Source organism: Haematobia irritans, chromosome 1 (genome assembly GCF_050003625.1).
Source record: "Haematobia irritans isolate KBUSLIRL chromosome 1, ASM5000362v1, whole genome shotgun sequence".
NCBI classification, from domain to species: domain Eukaryota; kingdom Metazoa; phylum Arthropoda; class Insecta; order Diptera; family Muscidae; genus Haematobia; species Haematobia irritans.
In genome coordinates this window covers 76,409,232-76,430,094 of record NC_134397.1, presented here as the reverse complement: position 1 = coordinate 76,430,094, position 20,863 = coordinate 76,409,232, and the positions used below count along the sequence as shown (strand labels likewise).

The following is a 20,863-nucleotide window of genomic DNA, read 5'->3' as shown; positions in this document are numbered from 1 at the left end:
TGGACGGATAAGTGGGTTTCGGAGTATATTCTAAAGATATGGAACTTCGAATAGCGAAAAGATTACCTAATCACTGTAGTGTTTTTCAGGCTGAAATATTAGGAATAAGAGACCGTCAACCTGCAATAAAATCCTTGGATTCTGTTTTCCTTAACTCGAAAACGGCCATCGACTGCCGCAAATCTCTCAACGAGATGACTGAGCAGTACAATGTTCACCCGGCCATAGGAACATACCGGGGAACCGTTAGCAAGGCTAGAAACTACCTTACATATTCCAGGGGAACTAGAATCTGTTGGTATGCCTCTGGCTACCTGCAAGCTCTTACTGTTATGATGAGAGAATTGCAAGGGTTGTAGCGACACCAAGCAAATATGGCCCCACTTAAACTAAAACCGCACACTAGATATGTCAGTGTTCTCAAGACGTCAGATATCACTCCTGATATCTGCTATATCGGGTCGCTGTCTGATAGGCGATCTTGCACAAACAATTGACGCGAAGTATAATGACTATTGTATGAGCTGTCATGATGCGGAGGAAAAGGAATCAATTAAACACCTCTTGTGTGAGTGTCCTGCATTTTGTGTAAAGGTAAGTACTATGTTCGCTTTTCGAGTTGAAATTTTCGCGGTTACTTTAATAAAACAGTTCAATATGAAGCAGATAAATTAATTCAATTGATGCGCAGTTTCTTGTTCCCCTAGATTTCGGCAAGACTTTACAGGAATATTTTGGTTTTAATTTATAATTTTGATTATTTCAGGAAAAGTAATCGCGAAAATAAAGTGATTTTCAACTCGAAAACCGAACATAGTACCCACCTTAAGGTGTAAACGAATTTTAGGGGCATATAGCTTTAGATTACTGGCGGACCTGGAAAACGTTAACTTAAGCAGTCTGCTAATGTTTTTGGAACAATCTGGTTGGTTCAACATAAGAAAATAATCGAGTAGGTTCAGCAGTTAAAACTAGAAGTGTCCATATGTAATAGGTACTTTTGGTTAATGTGGTATCACAATGGACTGAAGAGTCTAAGTGAGCCTGAAACTTATTCGGGTTGTCACTTTAACCTAACCTAACCTAACCCTGTTTGGCTGAAGTAGATGGTAGTGCCTTCCTTAGATCGGAACACTGACGGAGTTGGAAAAGAGAGATGGTGAAACCCTGTCCGCGAACTGGGTCGGCACACGAACAATGTGATGGCTAGAAAGAACCCGAAGCACTTTCTAAGCCATAATGTCGGATGACCGGAATTGGCCTTATAAGTGACCTTGGCTGAAGACGAGTTAACCAGTGGGACGGCGTAATCATGACCGAAAGGAGGCTGCCGTGACCGAGTTTGGAACACGTGCTGGGCGTGACAACGAAGGTGATGATGGTACACACAGAAACACAAAGCTACGTGGACGTGACTGTGAGAGTGGTAGTCACGTGACTGTGTCCAAGCAGAGGTGATTGCGAGAAATCGGAAAACGTGAATGTGGCCGCGTTCGGAACACAAGTCGATATACAGTGAGTTAGAATACGAGAAAGTGACATGGCTGCGACCGCGATCGGGACACAGAGCCCTGCAGACATGCGTAGTTGACGTGTCAAGGTAATGGCAACGGAAGCAGGAGCAAAAAAACGTCAGGGGGAACTGACGTGGCTGTGACGGCGATCGGAACACAGAACACTGCAGACGTGAGATATGGACAGAATACGGAGTACGCTCGGAGGACAATAGATTACTAGAGGGCTTTAAAGGTCACTAATACACGATTCCTTACGCGTGAAGATTCACCTATTCGCGGCTCGGGGATTGATCGCTCCGAGGGGTTTGGTTTCACTATTACACTTATTATTGTCACTTCACTGTTATATTATCCTCCAACTCTACACTTCTGTACTGCTTCGTACACGTGCTGTCACCAAAGTGGCCTGCTTCCAATTTCTATTCAATTCAAATTTTATTTACCCATGTCTCTTAAGAACTAATTTTTACATTGAAATTTGTAATATATAATTTTGGGAGTTTAAATACTTCTAGCATATAAAAAAAATCTAGAAATGCATATTTTATTTATCAAATTAAATCGCTAAGTAAGACTTAGCCCATTTATTACCTAGTTTCGTCAATGTGACTTTCGTCTATCATTCCTTTCAAAATTTCCCGTTAAAAAGAGAGGAAAACCCGGGATATCATTATTTCTATTTTTCTTATAATTAAGGCTTAAACTAGAAGATATGTACACTATTTACAAAAAAAAAACACAAAATAAAAAAAATAAAATAACATAAATATGATTTTAATTCAGGATAGTGAAAGTTCTATGTACAAAAGTGGAGTGAGGGAAAGGAGGTGTTGGAGATAAGCGAGTTATTAGAGGATTTTAAAGTATATCTAATTTGTGCAAATGGACAATTTATTTATAATTTAGGAGAATAGTTGTATCGTTGAGTTCAGTGATTCTGTGCATTTTGAAAGTCCTAACGAAAAGTACAAGTAAGTTTTGAAAAGTAAAGGAAAGACTGATGAGGATTGTGAAGTAATTTGTGGTTTTCTGGAATAATAGGAAATGTCTCCTGGACGTATTGTTGGATATTATCCGAGTTGGAACACAGAAGAGACGGAAAAAAAGAGTCCTTTAAGAAGTATCGACAATAGAACTTGCGTTGTCCCCTTATGGAAGCAGATTGTTTAATTAAATTAAAATATTAAAATTATTATTATTAATTAAAATATTAAAAGTGTAGCCAGAAATTAAATGTTGATGCTCCTAAGGTAGGACATATTGTAGATCCATTTTAAGAAATCGGCCGTGCATGTATCGAATTGAAAGACGGCCCTAGTTTGATTGAAGTCTATTAACTGCATTGGTTGAAAGTAAAACCAGAGCTGGGGAAAACTAATTTGTTCTCCGGAATGGCGCCTCAAAGCAGCAATAAGATTTTGCTTGTAAATCATTTGTTACACATACATGCGTATACAAAAAGAAACCAAATTTGAAATTACACTAATACACACGCAAGTACAAAGCCGAAGAGAGAGTACGATTGGCTGCTTAAGTCTTTCGTCTAATAATGAATCTCAGAAATTAATGAAGTAATTGGAAAATTTAATTTGGATAAAAGTATTTATTTATTTTTTGGTTTTATTTTATATTTCCTTTGTTCATTAGAACATCGTCATTAGTTTATCGTTTGTCATAGGATAAAGGTAGGCTGCGGTTAATAAGCTTTACTGTTCTATTTTTTATACTGAGTTTTATTGTCTTAAATCTCGATAGTGTTCTTCATTAAATATTTCATTTTTTGTTGAATATTGGGTCTACTTGACCGTTCGTTTAATTGTCTTCTTTAAGGAAAAATATATCCAGGCCTGTTCTCATAATCGTAATGGCAAAAAATTTGTGATTTCTCCAATCAGACTTGTTCCGGTCATCGCAAAAATTTTCCGATTTCAATTCGATGTGACTTGCCTCTGCGAATTCAAAATAATTTAATCAATTTTTTCAAAAATATTGTAAAGCTTGTATTGATATATGTCTTGGCAGTAAATCAAAAATATAAAATATTGAAATAATGTACTTGTAAAGTAATAATCGCGTATATGTTGGAGCGAACTCATTTTTAAATAATCTACTGAAGGGAAGTTTTGCGATTCGCATATCGTGTGCGATTTTCAATTCCATACGCTTTCGCGCGATTTCCGGAACAAGCAATTATAAATCGCACGATTTTATTTTCGATACAAATCGCAAACTTTTGTGAAATTGGGAACAGGCCTGATCGTTTTATTGTGTTTAAGGGTTTTTTGGAATTGTTTATTAAAATTGTGCATCTGAATGTGGCAATAAATTATAAAAGGGGACATAATAATTTATATTGTAGGATTGTAGGAAACTATTGCAATTATAACGGGCTAAGATAGGTGTTAGTATAAGGGTATTTTTTATTAATAAATAAATATGATTAATTTATGAATGTTAATATCGAACAAATGATGTGTTGAGATTAGATTTGGTGGGGGGATTTACGTGTGATAAGTGTTGTGATGCGAGCGGGATTCAGGGGTCAAGTTAAATGAAGGAGATATCCACTTAACCATGGTAGGGTTGGGCGACTGGAGGTTCCCATCTACCTCCCCCTTGAATTGAAGTTAAATGAAGGGATGTTCACATGACCATGGCAAAGTTGGGCGGCTGGAGGTTCCCATCTATCTCCCGCATGAATTGAATCTGTGTTTTGTGAAGTAGTTTTAAAGTTGTTTTTTTCTTTTTTTTGTTTGTCCTTTGGTTTATTTAATTGGCTACGGGCGGAAATGATAGGTTTGCATGTGGCCTGAGTGGGCGATTAGAGCTAGCAAAATTTATTCATTTCGTCTATGGAATAGTACATCCTTTCAGACTACTGGCTAAAAATAAAAATAGCTGGTGCCCGAAATCATTTCTTTTCGCCGAATTATGTAGACAAACGAAAAACTGTTGGCTGTTAGCCCACTATACAGCCCTATGTTTTAACGACGTACAGAAATCCTGGCCATAATACGTTGAAGGACAAATTTAACAAACACCATGCAGCCGCAAGAAATATTGTTGAAAGAACCATTTTAAAACGCCGATTCAGTTGCCTGTATATGATACTACTCTATGAGCCACCAAAAGTTATAATTGTTAATGTTTGCTGCGCTTTACATAATAGGTCTGTTCGCGTACTTTTCCAGTAAAAAATATCCAGTAAAAACTAGCAAGAGAGTAAGAGTGTATTTTACACTCTTTGCTTAAAAGTACACCGAAGGTATCCAGTAACTATTTGCACATTGAAAATTTCAGCTGCTAAAACGATGAAAACAAAAAAACGAATCCTGTATAACTTCCAATCGTAGTTGCCGAACTTGTATGTTACATTGTATTGGTACTTTGTTTGTTATCAATAACCAGCTGGCATAGCATACGTTGCCAGTTCTATCTCATAACTGTCAAATATAGTCTCTCTCCGGCTCTCTTTTGCTGGCGTTTTGGTGTAAACCATAGACAATAGATGTTATATAGATATCCCATGTGTCTCTTTAAAAAAAATGTGTCAGTTCCAAAAATTTTTTTTCTGACATTTTGTTTTGATTTTTTCGTAAAGAGTCAGTCCCAAACATTAATTTTCGTGCATTTGCTTTTGTGTTGTTCGTAAAGAGCAATGGTGCTCAAAATTAAATTTCGTATTTTCGCGGTTTTGGTCACAATTTTTTTTTTCAAATATGAACTTTTAATGTATTAATTTATTTATAAATCCTCTGGTGCATCATAAACGTTCTAATTTTGTGTAAAATTGGCAAACTACAAAAAGGAAAACGAAAGAGATTGTAAGCGTGCTCTTATTTTTCTCGTTTATTCTTAATCTTCGGAACTGTCAAACTTAGTTTGACACCCATGGCCTATCTATATAACATCTATTGTCTATAGCTGAGTACTATGTTCTGTTTTCAAGCTGAAAACCAGCTTGTTTTCACGGTTACTTTTTTTAATTAACTAATTTAGAAATATAAAATTATTTGCAATCAATTCCTTGGATCTTTTCCATCCATAATTTGCAGAGACTTGATAAAAATGTTATCGTCTTCATATATAGTTTTGCACTTTTAATTTAGTGTTTTGGTGAAAAACTCGAACATAGTACTCACCTTAAGCTGAGTACTATGTTCAGTTTTCAAGCTGAAAACCAGCTTTTTTTCACGGTTACTTTTCTTAATTAATTAATTTAGAAATATAAAATGATTATCAATCAATTCATTGGATCTTTTCCATCCATTATTTGATAAGACTTGATAAAAATATAATAGTCTTCATATATATTTTTGTATTTTTAATTTAGTGTTTTGGTGAAAAAAAAAAACGAACATAGTACTCACCTTTATGGTGTAAACGAACGACTTCCAGTAAAAATTTGTAATAGCACCTAAAAATTGCACTCATGCGATACTTTTTTGTAGTAATCTGAAGGTATCTGAAGGTCGGCTTAATTACTCTATAGTATTTGTGATACCTTCCAAAGCAAAGCATATCATTAAGTTACAACCGCCTCATGTACATGTATGTATATACTTACAAGGTTTCAGGCAACTCAGAAAAAGAAAGCTTGATGGCTTCACATAGGTTTCTTATTTCTATTCTTTGGACATGCTCCTCTTCCTCAGCTAATATCATAAATAATGCACTAAACATCCCCCAGGGAATATTTAGGATTGGGAGAAATATGTTATTTATTTGTCTTAAAAATCTTCTAACTTTGCATACGATAGGTGTATACCCGACCCACACAGAAAAAATGTTCGTGTACATTTTTCAGTTATGTGACGATGTAAAGTGTAGTACAGGGGCCAAATCACCGCATTCGTCATCGAGTTCTGTTTCGTATAGAGAAACATTTCGATCGCATTAAATTTTTGGATCACTGCATTCGATCGTAATTTATTTTGTCTACTACTTTTTTTACATTGCTGTAAACATATGGTAATAAGAAATTGAAAGAGAGTAGAATTTCAAAATAATGTTTTGTTATCAAATTATGTTATTTCTTAGATATTTATATTGTTTTTGTGTGTTAAAATATATGTGTAAAAATATATTATGAATCCAAGTGTTTTTTTTCTCGTTTTCGGATTCAGACGATGAGTACAAAGTGGCAATTATAAGGAAAAATATTCGTGACAAAAGCAGTCCTTTAGCATTGCCTGAAGTAGAGTAAGAGTAAATTGTGTTTTTAACATCCATAGATTTAAAAGACGTTTTCATATGTCAAAAGAAGCTTTTAAATATGTTCTTGAAAAAATAAGTTTTTTTGAAGCGGCTACTGAGCATTCCTTTCTTTGATCCGATTCCCTAAATGCAAGTAATATTCATGCCTGTTCTGGGTCACACCGCATTGTGCACCACACTATACACTTTCTACACACCACACACAAAGTTAGTTGTTCTGAGTCACACGTGTGAACACTTTTTTCGGACTTCTAATCGAAAAATGTGACAGCTGATTTTTTCTGCAAGCCATATTATTTGCAGACAGAAATTATACACAAAACATATTTTGCCGGTATAAACATAAAAAATTAAAAGTAAGTGCGTAATTCAAAGCCATAAAATGCCTGCCGGATTTTTGTTAGCAGTGAATAATGTAAGGACAAGAGCAATTTATCGAGAACAAATAAGAAGGCGACAATTGCGTGATGCTTCAAATCTGTTTTGATTTGTTTTTTTCTATCCCTCCTCAATGTTACTCATGAACAAACAATCGCCGGGTCGTTCTCTTTTTTGTTTTTGACGGCGGAGAAGTTTTTATTTTGGTTTTGGTCAAACAGTTTTTAACATCCATACATTAAAGGAAATTTAATTATAGTGAGCATAATTAACTATTCTGTTAAAGTTTTTTCTCATTTGTATAGCTTAAATATTTACAATAATATTTCAAACAAATTTTCTATCGTGGCGGCCTCCATGTGCAGAAAGATATTGGCGGCGTTAGTTTTTTTTAATTGTTCAGTGATTTGTGCACCAAGAACTCTTTGCAGAATTGAAGATGCCATATTTTTCATGCAATAAATTTGGTAAAATTCACTTTTCTTAGCCCATTGATTTTGTAAAAGTTATAATTTAATTACCTTATATTTTCAAAAAGACCTTTGATTTGTTTAGGAAAGCGGCTAGTATTCACAAAAATCAAAGATAATTTTGCTTAAAACTTTTTTTTTAACTTTTAAAAATTGTGGCAACATTATACTTTCGAACACACTGAAAATCAGCTGATTAAAACAACCCCAAAATTTATACACCAATCAGAGGAAATTTCGGTTCAAATTTTAGATGGATTTTTAAAATCGTGGTTTCTGCCATATATAAGTGACTTTCTCAATAAAATTTGCAAATATTTATAAAAAACATATTAAAGATTCAGATTCTGTTATTTATTAGTTATAAAAACTTCTAACTTTGCATACGATGGCTGTACACTAAGCCTACACAAAAGAAATGTTCGTGTACATTTTTCAGGTCTATGACGGTGTATAGTGTTGGCCAGGGGGGTTACTCTGTATTGCGATACGAAAGCAAATGCGATGCGATAGTTAAATGCGTTAAGAGTACAATTCGGTACTCTGTATCACTTGCGCAAACGCTTTCGCAAAGTAAACTGAAAATATGGTAACGCTTTAGCAAAATAAAGCGAAAATATGACAACGCTGGCTGCACAATGTAAACAATAACGAAAATGATAAAAAGAAATGTCAAAAAATTGTAAATAAAAACATTTTAAACAATCTTCCGTTCGGTGCGTGTTCTTTTAAAACTTGCTAATCGTTTATAACAAAAAAGTAATAATTATGGATTCGATAGCGTTATGGTTTGAAGAAAATTAACATGAACGAATTACAAGAAGAATTTTGCGAGATCGGCCAAATATACTCTCCCTAAGTGACCACGGGTAAGAAAATGGAAACTCAAATTATGTGACAAACGTTTTCGAATATTTCATTTTTATAGATTTCGTCTTAATAAAGATGCGTTTATGTATGTATTAAACGCTATTAAAGACGACCTTGTCGTTCCAAATAAATCCACAGCCATTCCAACTCCAATAAAAGTGGCCGCTGCTTTGAAATTGCTTGGACAAGGTGGTTATCTACAAATCGGCCAAGACCATCTTTTAGGACTATCAGAGCAATCTATGTCGCGCTGCTTACAAGAAGTTTGCGAGGTGATTGAACGAATACTTTGTCCCAAGCACATACAATTTGAGGTAACTGCGGAAGAGACCATAAAGTCTACCAAAGTTTGGAACTGACGTTGCTATGTCTGTAACTTTTTTGGTTTTTCCCTAAAACAATAAACAATTTAGATACAAATATAAAAATTTAATTGTGCTTACTTACATATTTGTTACTTTGCGATTGCTATTTTGTTTGCGCACGATTTTTGCGATCAACGAACGAGTTTGACATACGCTTTCGCATTATAGAGTGCGGTGATGCCAGATTTGCGAAAACTAGATGCGCAAGGTAGATACGAAAACGAATTACTGAGTACCAATTACTAGATTCGCGACAATTTTTCTTACGCATCGCAATACAGAGTAACCCCCCAGAACACCTTTTAAGTGTGACACCACACGAAAATTGTACATGTGTGTACCAGAACAGACACGATTATATTTTCTTAAATGTATTTTGCCAAAATGGAATAATAATTACATTTTCACCAACTTTTTTCTTTTTGTTTACCTTTTTTCTGCTCAAAAATCACTACATACTTCGTTTTCGACAGCATGCTACCTATCGTGCTCAACTTCGAGTAGAAACAATTCGATAACGACTGCGGTGATCCGCGTAAACTACATTACGAAGACGAAGTACTCGATTTCGACTGCGGTGATTTGGGCCCAGAACACTTCTTAAGTGTGACACCTCACGAAACCGATACGCGTGTGTATCAGAACAGGCACGTATATGGGTTGAATGGTCGGCATTCCGATACCTGAACCACCTGAATATTTTATTCGAGAGACTTCGTTCCACTCGTTCCAGTAGGTGTAAATTATACCGTTAGTGCACCTCGGGCAACTCAGAAAAAGAAAGCTTGATGGCTTCATGTTGGTTTTATTATTTCTATCCTTTGGACGTGCTCCTCTTCCTCAGCTACTATCATAAACAATGCACTAAACATCCCCAGGGAATATTTAGGATTGGACGAAATATGTTATTTATTTGTGTTAAAAATCTTCTAACTTTGCATGCGATAGGTGTACACTTGACCCACACAGAAAAAATGTTCGTGTACATTTTTCAGGTCTGTGACGATGTAAAGTGTAGTACACTTACACTTCTTAAGTTTGACACCTCACGAAACCGATACACGTGTATACCAGAACAGGCACGTATATGGGTTGAATGGCCGGAATTCCGATACCGGCATTCTGGCATATTTTATTCGAGAGACTTCGTTCCACTCGTTCCAGTAGGTGTAAATTATACCGTTAGTGCAACTCAGGGGGCTAATCACGGCATTCGATATCGAGAACTTTTGATCGAAATCTAAATTTTTCGGATCGCGGGAGTCGATATCGAGTTTTTTGGATCGACAATTTTTTCGATTGGTAAATTGCAATCGTAAAACATTTTTCACTTGTTTTTTACATTGTTTTCGCCATATAGGAATAGTAAATATATTAGTTTTAGTTCGAATTGTTGCTAATTTGTAGTAAATTTACATATAATGAATATATTTTGAATATTTAGGACTAATACAACTCCAATAAAAGTTAAAAAAGTTAAAAATTGGTCATAGCCGAGTTCGGGAGTAAGCATCCTAGCTTGGCAAAGAACCATAAAGGGCACATGCTAGATCGATATCCAAGAGATTGTGATCAACCAAATACCGTACCATTCCGTGACAACATAACGCTTCTGGACCACCTTGTAAGAATAGTGAATTATGAAGGCTTCCACTCGCAAAAAATTGTAAGACGGCAGACAATTGTAAAGTGATAGAATTGACGTTGATATGCCACCAAAAATTATTTTCCATTTGAACGCCTCCTTCGTCAGCCGAAATCGTCCATTGAGCCTGCAAAAGTTGACTTTCTAACAGTGCACACCATTTTAAACCCATGTACCTACACCAATAACAATGTGCACTTTTATTCCTTATTTGTCGCCGAATTATTTTATATTCATCTCATCCTCCAATTAGGAAGGAATTCGGAGGAATGTATGGGTCCATAAGATATAATGCAATACAATTTACTTTTTACTTTGAAACCTCCAAAAACATGTTAACTAAAACTTATGGCGTTTTCGATTCGCAAAAAATATGTTGCCTTGGTGTTACCCTACTTTTTTCCTTATTGCATTTTCGACCAAATGATAGCGTCATTCCAAAGTTTTTTTTTTTAATTCCCAATATTGTGAGAGATACAGGATCCAAAATCTATCACAGTGTCCTTCATATTTTGCTATCAATTTCGAGAATGTTGCACCTTTTTCCCCAATCGAAATCGACATTATTTTTGTCATTTCATTTTGTTCTGCTTCGTTTTTTGCTGTTGGCAACGCTTAAGAAATTGCATCAAATTTCGATCGAATCCCGTGATCCAAACTTTTAATCGTATCGACAATTTTTTCGATACGATTATGAATTGGATATCGAATGCCGTGATTAGCCCCCAGTCTTGTTTCTGATTGTTTCTCTTTGTATCGTCCGTTTGCCATCTCAGAACTTCTCAGAATATCTTTAGTTTCACAATAAATTGTTTAAATTAAACTACAGACCCTCGTTAACCCCCCGAATGCGGGGTTATGCCATAAAACCTCCCTAGAACCCACAGACCAAAAGTAAACAAGTTTAAATACCATATGTTTTTTTTATAATTTTTATTATTATTTTTTAAATATAAAGTTAAAACTACAATTATTATTTTTCATCTTGTTTGTTTTTTTTTTATACAATGTTAATAAATGTATATAGAGTAGGAGGAGATGTAGAGGGATGGGGGGTATCTAAGTATTTTGTTTTCTTTTTCTTTCTTTTAAGGGACTAAGGGATGTGGGTTTTATGTATTTTTATGACGAATTTTCATTATAGCTAAGAATATTATTTTGTCGATTTTGTATTCTTTTTTTGTTTTGTTCATTTATGATATATGTATATATTGTTTTCTTTTTATTTATATTTAAAACTAAGCAATTTTTAAATGGATTTTTAATTGTTTCGTTTATCAGTTTTATATTTTTCTCACTGTTTCACGTGTGTTATTTTTGTTTTTCCTCTTGCATTTTTCTTAAACAATTTCTTTTTGTTAAAGTATTTGTTTTCTTATGTTTTTATTACTTTAATCATCAATTTATATTTGTTTGTTTTTCTTATATATTTTTCTTTTCTTTATGTATATATATATATATATCGCAAATGAGTTGTTTGTTATGTACGACGACGACGACGACTAAAGTGAAGTGAAAAACTTCACTCCTCATGGTATTAGTAACGTTACAAGCTAAAAAAATGTGTTCTATGTATATATACTCTCGTATATCTTTGCATGTTCTCTTTTTTATATTGTTTCAATTAATAGAAAATGTATCATTTTGTAGTATAACGCTTAGACGTCGCGGCAACTATTTCTATATACTTCAATACCAATCATTTGTTGCTGCTACATTTATGTGTATATCTTGTGATATAGAGTGTGGGGTAGTTTTATGCAATGCTGTGTGGTAAGGAAGTAGTAGTATGGTGGCATTGAAGATGAAGAAAACTGTGTATTCTTGGTTTTATTTCTTGTTTGTTTTTCCTTTCTTGATGTTTTTCAACGTTCATTTGATTTTATTAGACAGCTAAGTATTTTCAAAGAAAAAAATTGTAAAACAAACCTTTGGAAATAATGAGAAAAAAGACCAATAAAATTTGTTAAAAAAAATATACAATTAAAAGTAGGAAATACTTCCATATATCATATTTCGACATTTACGTTATTTGCTTGCTTTTGCATATTTTATGCTTATGTTTATATTAATATTAAAAGTGCGTTTAACACTTTGCCTTTTCCTCGCCTAAACCTTCTTCGTCCTTTTTGAAAGTCTTACAAATTAATTATTTCTAATTTCTTTATCATGGATTTTTGTGTGTGTGTTTTTGCTTTAGGGATTATTTCTTGTAAGACAAGAAATGGAGACAAAATTAAGAAATTATGTAGAATAAATACTGCCGTTAAATATAAAATTAAAAAAAAAAGAAAACAAAATGTTTAATTAAATTAAATAATAAAAAAAGAGAGTAGCATATTATTTCCTATATATATTTATGTATTTATAAAACTAATTATTTATACACGTGCAGACACATTCATTAATATAGGTAATTATAATTATAGTAATAGTAATAATATTTATATATATGTATATATAAATTTGTTATCAATAGTAATAATAATTAATAATGACCGACCATAAACTACAAATTCTTCTTTTTTTCTTTTTCTTTTATATATATTTTTTTATTTTTGCAGTATGGCTGCTTATTTTTTTTTTTTTATTTTGGATTTTTTTACGCATATTATAATTAATTAATGTTACAGATTCTAACAGAAAAAGCATTACAATTTAATTTTGTTGTTTTTTTTTTTTTTGTTTTTGTAATTTTATTATTATAGGAATATCTTGCAGTTGCGCGTATGTTCTTGATTGATTTTTATCTGTATGTTTTTTTTAATAGTTTTCGTATTAAATATGTATATATATAATTTGCTTTTAAGATTTCTATAAATTATAACCTTTACATATATAATTAAATTGAATGGGGGAAGGGGGATTTCTATACAGTTATGCTTTGTTTTTGTTTGTTTTTTTTTTAATATTAACTTTTTTGTTTTAAACTTTATTATGTGCAATTAAGTAATTAAACCTTTACGTTGTTTTGTTTTTCTTGTTCAATTTTTATCGTAATAGTCATTGTTTGTTTGTATTTTGTTTTTGTTTTTGTAAAGTAATATCTATAATTTCATAATAAAGATCTTTTTTAAAAAATCTATATGTAATGGTATACTTTTTTTCAATATTCTTTTTGTCAAATTAGCAACATTTTGGGAGATAAATTCGTTGCGTTAATATTGTTATTTTATAATGGTATTCTTTATAGGGTTTGCTTGTGATTTATTTAATCATTTTGTGTTTTTGTTCATTGTCCGTGTTTTAACGGATTTATTTATATTTACATAAATTTTATGAACAAAAGATCAGGTATATATTTTAACAAAATATTTTTTATAAAAAAAGAAAATAAATAAGAATTATGTTTGCAACAATTGTTTTAGAGTGATTAGATATGAAAATATACGAAACAAAGAAACCTACCTAACCTTACGTTAGCTGGCATTACGGGAATTGCCAATATTTAAGTTTCTCCTGCATTGCCAAACGTAAACTTAAAGAAATTTGGAAGTAGAATCGGAAAAACGAATCAACTTTTTGAAATAGCATTAAATCAGCTGAAATAGGGACGAAAGTCATTGACATATAAATTACACACAAAAAAAATTATTAGCAGTGGAAAACGCATCTAAAACAGCAAAAAAAATCTCCTCAACAATGAAAAGCAGGAATTAACATCGAAAAACACCATGAGAATTAAATATCTTTATCAAATTTGAATTTTTACGAATTAATAAACTTTATGAATGCTCACCGAGATATGCATTTACCACGTCAAGATGATGGAATTAAATTTGATGGAAATTGAAACGAATTTCAATTTTCGATAGGCTACCAAATAAATCATTTCGATACAAAAGACGGATTTGTAATAACCATAATGAAATTGTATGATTTTTTATTTTCATATTGTTTATAGAAATCTTCTTATGCTTTGCTATAGTTTTTATTGCTTTCTAAATTTAATTTTAACACGATTTTAAGGTCATTCTTAAACATGTGTGATTGATTTTATAGACATTCAAAAAATTGAAATTTATATCAATTTACTACAATGAAATTCGCGGATGGACATTGGAACACATTAATACGGAAGTTCAAACTTTGATTCTAAGGTGAATAAATCCTTCAAGGTTTCAGTTGAACTAAAAACAAACAAAAAAAACAAATTGACTTGCCATTTTCAGAAGATTTTCTATTGTTTCAAAAGGTTATATTTAACACCAACTAAATTCTTTGATTCAATAACGTTGAGTCAATAAGAACAATCGATACGAAAATAAAAAACGAAGATGGATACTTCTCGATAGGAGCTCCGTTAAAATTTAATGCTCTGTATAGCTACCTCTCGCATTTGATAGGTTTCATTTTTAAGCTGTTCAGACACATTTGGATATAAATAAAATTAAAAGTTAGATCATTTTACTAAATAACGGACAATTGCACATTGCAAGAAAAGAACCAAGAGTACATGAAACTTGATAAACATCATACGTCAGAGATTTGGTGTGAATTTGAGTTTTAAGGTAAAAAAAAGTACATGCCAAAACATAAAATATCGAATATTTTAAAATATTTACATAATAAAATTAATTTTCAATGAAAATTAGAAAAACAAAAATATTCATTATCTGTGGATACACCTCAAAAGGTGGAGAAAATTGAAATTGAATTTGGTGATATACCTAATAAACTTTTCTTTTGTTTCATATTTACACCAAAACACACACATAATTCTTTTCTAGGACTATCGCTTTTCAAACAATTTCTGCAAACACAATAATATTGAATTATTTCCACAACACAATTATTTTCTTCCACTCAATTCTTTTCGACTTTGGTTTTGCGTTCTTGTCGTTCGTTGATGACTATTCTCAAATATTCCAATGTTGATAAACAAAAATATCAATTTATTATGTGTTATGATTAATTATAACAAAAAGTAGAACTAACAAATTAAAATGCAATAAACGGAGGTTTGAAATATTCAAACATATTTGTAGAAAATGTTGTTGATTTTGCTATGCACACTGTGGTGGTAGTTTTGTGTTGGGAGAGATTATAGGAGATAAAAAAAATAATTTAATAATTAACCTGATCTCTTGAGTCATGCTGTTGTGGCGGCTGTGGCTGTTGATGATGAAGTATTTGATGATTTTGATGGCTTACTGCTGTTGCTGATGGTACTGGCGGCTGGTGGTGATGGTGACTGTTGTTACCCGTTGTTGTGAGATTAGGTGGTGCATGTTGCAAATGTTGAGAGGCTTGTGTATCATATTGGGATGTCGCCAAACGTTGCTGCTGCTGCTGTTGTTGTTGCTGTGGTGGGGGGTGATGGTGGTGGTGGTGCTGTTGTTGTTGCTGTTGATGGCTATGGACATGATGATGGGGATGAAGATGTTGTGGTGCATGATGGGCTGTTGGTGTTTGTGGTAAAACAGAGACTGAAGGTGGTGGAGGTATATTGTAATGTTGGTGTACTGGTGGCGGTAAAGGCTGTTGAAATGTTGCTGATTCTTCTGTTGGCTGTTGGCTTGTAGTGGTAGTTGTGGCATTGAGTATACGCATATCTGTAGCCTGTGATGATACAGGATTTAAAGATGGTGTGGATATTGTTGATGTTGGAGGAAGTGGTGGCATTGCCTGAGCCCACATTTGGGTAACAGATGGCTGAAGATGTTGATGCTGGTGATGATTAAGCTGTTGCTGTTGCTGCTGTTGTTGGTGGTGATAAGCAAACATTGTTGTTGCAGCTGTTGCATTCTCAGCTGCTTGCAACATTGTATACTACGCAACCGCTGCTGTTGTTGAGGTATTCGCAGTTGGAGCTTGAGATGGAGGCGCTGTTGTGGCAGGAGGAGGTGGTGGTGGTGGAGCAGCTATTTGTTGTTGTTGTGGCTGTGACACAACTGCCGAACCACTACTCGATGAAGAGTTGTTGTTCGTCAAGCTATTACTACTAATAATACCGCCGCCGCTATTGTTACTACTATTTGTGGCCATTGGAGAAGAAATATTCGAGGATGCTGAACTACCCAACATATTACTCTTCAATTGCTCAGTCGTCGTCAATGAAGAGTTGCCGCCGCCGCCACTATTACTATTATTGTTGTTGTTGATGTGCAGGTGATGGTGCATTGCAGCCGTCGTACTCATATTGCTACAACTTCCCATGGAGCTGTTTGTGCTGTTTTGACTAAGACTGCTGGCCGCCGTGCCGCAACTATTACTATTTGTACTACTGTTGCTGACATCGTTGAAAGCGGCTGTGGGTGTTATTTGAGAACTACTATTACTATTTTCACTATCGGCGGAAATGATCATGGAGGAAGATGGATTTTTACTTGGCATATGTTCGATGTTATTACTACTGCTGATGGCTGTAGAGTTTTCCGAGTTAACGGCATTGCTGTTGGTTGCCGCCACACCACCAGCACCTTCTAAAGGAGCCATTTCATTGCCTTCACATTTCACAGAGTCGGCAGATGAGGCAACAGCTGTTGCTGACGACTGCTGCTTGGACTCGGGCATTCGGTCTTTGTCTTGCAGGATTTCATCCATTTTTGATTCTGCCGCTTGAATTTTTCTTTCCTGCATTTTTTGCTGCAATTGTTTTTGTTGCATGCGATATTCGAGTGAATTAACAGCAGCTCCAGGACCTCGAGATACTTGGAATAATACCCGCGATATGATCAGAGCCACCTGTTGGTCTAGAATGTGTGACATGACAAGACCCAATAGGCGCTGTTCCTGTTGCATAAACAGAGATCTATTGTCGGGATGTTTAGCTAAATGTAGCAGTGTTCCGGCAGCTCTGCGCAGCATATCCAAACTGGTACCCATGGAATCGGGATTTTCCCTCAAATAGTTGATACCATGCTGATTGGCAACACCTAGTGCCGTCTGCTCCGCCTGCTCTATAAATGCAACCAAATACGATATACAAGGTGATTGTAGGGCTACCGTTCGCGCCATAGCACTGTCGGCGGCAGCTAAATAGTGAAGGAGGTTGACGGAAAATTCTCGCAACACTTGGTCTTCGTTGCGACACAGGTGCCGCGTGAGAACCGCACACAGTTTTTCCAGCCTCGAATGTGGTGGTGTAGCTATTACCAAATCCACATTGTTGTCCGTGACACACAGCTTACATAAAGCCTCCAGGGCAAGTCTTTGGGGTGATAGGGAAGAGGCAGGGCCACACGAAGGGAAAGGATCTTGGCCATGGGCACTGGGACAAACTGCCCAATGTAATAAACCATCGATAAGAGGCCTGGCTATTAACTCCTCGTAACGCGACAAGTCCAAGTGTCCCGCAATATTCGCCATAATCACCAACATGTTCTCTCGTATACTTATTAGATACTCCCACCACCATTCACGTTCTCCCTGCAGAGAACTGCACGAGTCTGAGAAATCTGTATCTTCTTCCGTACCTCGATCGTAGTTACGATTCTTCGGTGTTCGTGGCAAATGCTCGTGGTTGAGCAGCAGTAAGCGACCAAGGACTGCAAGGAATCTCTGTGATTTAGCCAATATGGATTCATTGCCGGGAACAAAGCTCATATTGCGGAATATATTTGAAATGCATATACAACGGCGAGCCAATGAATCCTGGCTCTCGTTGACTAAATATAGGCTGGCCTCATCGCGGGTATAGCACTCGTCTTCTAGCGATGAAGAGGAACGGCGTCGTTGTAAAACTAAAGCCGGATCCCTTGCTGTCGATTTGGGATCGAAGGCTTTTGTAACTGAGGACTCTTTGGTGGTGATTGTTTCCAATTCCATGTCTACCTCTCGACAATCACTATCGGTGTTCGTTGTTGAAGTTGTAGGAGGCTGAATTCTGAAATCATCGTCCTTTTTAATTTCAGGAGGTATTGCAAAAGCAGATTTTTCCAGTCGAGGTTCATCACATTGCAGTTTAGATTTCTTGGCTTCCGTTGCTTCTTGTTGTTGCGGCCCCACATTGCCTAACGAGGTCGCCGAATTATTGAACAGCCTGCGTTTCTTATTAAACGTGTTTTGTTGCAATCTTGCTTCGACTTCGTCGTCTTCCATTTCTTTATCACTTTCTTTGCTTTCTAGTTTGGGTGCCAACTGATCGCCGCCACCATTGATTTCTTCGTCTTCGTTTTTAAGATCACCCACCAATTTTTTATGCTGTTTTGTGTTTTTAGTTTTGGACTTAATGAATCGGGCAAATGGAATGTCTACAAATTCTGATTTGAACACATCGATAATGCCCTTGTTGATGTCACGATCCGTAAAACCATATGTCCAGGCATTGCTACCGATCGGCGCTGTCTCTTCGTAGTTTCCACTGAATTCGGAATCCCACTCTTTTACACCATCAGTGATGAAAATATCTTGTTCCGCAGGCTGAATACGTACTGGTAAACCTTTTCGAGACATCATGGTGTAATTGGGGGTATGTGCTAGCAACACTACTCGTTCCTCCGGATTCGGCAACTGCTTCACTTGGCCAAGATCAATGCCTTCATCCTCATCCGATTCATCCCTGAAGCCATCATAGGCATCAGTATCTACGTTCGTCTCTACAACATCGTCTAATGTATTGTCATGCAAGCGGGCCTGAGCATCTTCATCCACATTTTCTTGTTTAACTATGGTGGTATCGCAAAGACTCTTCCGATTATGGGTCATACTACGTTTACTTGCCGTCTTTCGATTGACGCCCCTTTGTTTGCTTTTCTCATCGCCACCCTCGTCGGTAAACATCTCTGCGAGATTCTTTTGGAAATGTTCTAACAACAGAGTCAACAAACCAGGCAAATGGGCTAGACCGAAATATTGAACTGTGGAATCGTCAAACAACAGCACATTTAAAACATCCAAAGCCCAAGTGCATTCGGTTAATTGGCCCGAGCGCATGGCCATAAATATACGCCATGGATCTACAGGACATACGTCTGCTTTTGTCAGGCGTTTACGCCTATACAATACGGGTGTTGTGGATTCTACACTATCAGGCGGAAATACGATTTCCTTCTTGATTAATGGAGGCCCTGGACCCACTGGTGGTGGCGCAAAGGTTTGTTGTTGTGGTGGCTGTTGTGTTGAGGGCGGTTGCTGCTGCTGCGTCATAGGCTGTGCTTGCGGTTGCTGTTGTGGTTGTTGAGGAGGCGGCTGCTGTTGTTGTGGTGGTGTTGGGCCTTGAGGGGGCATTATTGGTGCTCCAGATGGACCAACACTTCCCATAGGTTTCTGCTGATTTATACCAGGCATCATACCACCAGGACCTGGTGGACCACCCTGAACGCTTGCACCAACACCGCCGGCTTGTTGTGGTGGTGGCATCGAAAATGGTGGTTTTCCTCCCACCATACTATTTGTTGGCATTGATCCCGCTGTGCTACCGCTGTTTGGAGGAGCACCTGGTTGACCAGGCAGAGGTCCGCTCGGCGGAGCACTATTAGCTCCTGCCATGGTACCTCCCGGACCGGAATTTGGCATTCTTTGTTGTTGTTGCTGCTGCTGTCCAGCACTTGGTGGCCTTAAAGGAGATCCTGGTGCACCACTTGGTGGTGCTCCAGGTGCACCCGTGCTAGCTCCACCCATTTGCGCCCATTGTGGTGGCGGTGGTTGCTGTTGTCCCGGCTGTTGATAAGGTGGCTGTTGTTGCTGTTGTGGCTGTGGTGGTTGCTGTTGAGGTGGATACCTATGTTGATCCCATTGTGTTGCCCCTGGAGCCGGGGGTGGTTGTTGTTGTCCCGATGGTCCCATTTGACTACCAGGAGGAGCTTGTGTTCGCGGCGGTGCTGCACCCCAACCCTGGGGCGATGGCGAAGACGGATATTGGTTGCGATATTGATTTGAGCCGCCTTGCCAGCCGCCTGAAAATGTAATTAGAACAAAAATTGAAATCACTTCACTATTCGCCATAAGTTTTCGTTCATTCACTAACAAATATAGACAATGAAGATAATGGATATGCAATAATAAAAGCAGGATGTGTCACTTTTGGGCTCAATAAATAAATACAATTTTTGAAGTGTTCTTTAAGAGTTCACATAATGAATATCGTATAGAGTTGAAATTATGTTTTTTTTTTTCTTTTTTTTAAGCCATAAAGATTTCAGGACTAGAGAAATTCGTAAGTAACATATTTACTATTTAGAAAAAAAGTGGTTTCCCACCCTTTGAAAAGTAAGCCAACATGCTATAATGGTTTGCATGTTCGACTCCCATCAATGGGACCACGCGTTCAATCCAATGCACTTGATATAAAAAAAATAATAAATAATACGAGTCAATGGTAAATAAATTTACATGGTCATTTAAAATGAAAAAATTTTAATGAAGAAGTCAGTGTTGCCAGTATTGGGGATTCCCCCCCCCCCAAATTTTGGTATATATTTTTGTCGATGGGGACGAAATATTTGAGTTGGGGACTAG

The 20,863-nt window shown here is 36.0% G+C and overlaps 2 protein-coding genes and 1 long non-coding RNA gene across 13 annotated transcripts in view; all 3 read right to left on the bottom strand.

Moving 5' to 3' along the window:
• Window positions 1-8,472: 8,472 nt before the first annotated feature.
• LOC142221214 (uncharacterized) lies at window positions 8,473-9,109 on the bottom strand. The gene is made up of 2 exons (XR_012717968.1): window positions 8,900-9,109; window positions 8,473-8,844 (listed from the first exon to the last, which is right to left on the bottom strand). It is a non-coding gene; the product is annotated as an uncharacterized LOC142221214 (long non-coding RNA).
• Window positions 9,110-11,371: 2,262 nt separating this feature from the next.
• On the bottom strand, window positions 11,372-16,228 carry LOC142221212 (uncharacterized). The gene has a single exon (XM_075290837.1). It carries the CDS (start codon window positions 16,226-16,228, stop codon window positions 15,530-15,532), a length of 699 nt encoding a protein of 232 aa, XP_075146952.1. The 3' UTR covers window positions 11,372-15,529.
• The window catches only part of osa (trithorax group protein osa), a 197,107-nt gene continuing 192,237 nt past the window's right edge, over window positions 15,994-20,863 (bottom strand). For all 11 annotated transcript variants that reach the window (XM_075290824.1, XM_075290832.1, XM_075290829.1 and 8 more), the window contains one exon: window positions 15,994-20,301. In XM_075290824.1, the coding sequence (XP_075146939.1) occupies window positions 16,235-20,301 (4,067 nt within the window). In that variant the 3' untranslated portion in view covers window positions 15,994-16,234. The remainder of the gene's footprint in view (window positions 20,302-20,863) is intronic.

Bases quoted from the DNA above. Each gene is read 5' to 3' on its own strand.
- LOC142221212 (XM_075290837.1), bottom strand. From the start codon at position 16,228: ATGTTGCAAGCAGCTGAGAATGCAACAGCTGCAACAACAATGTTTGCT.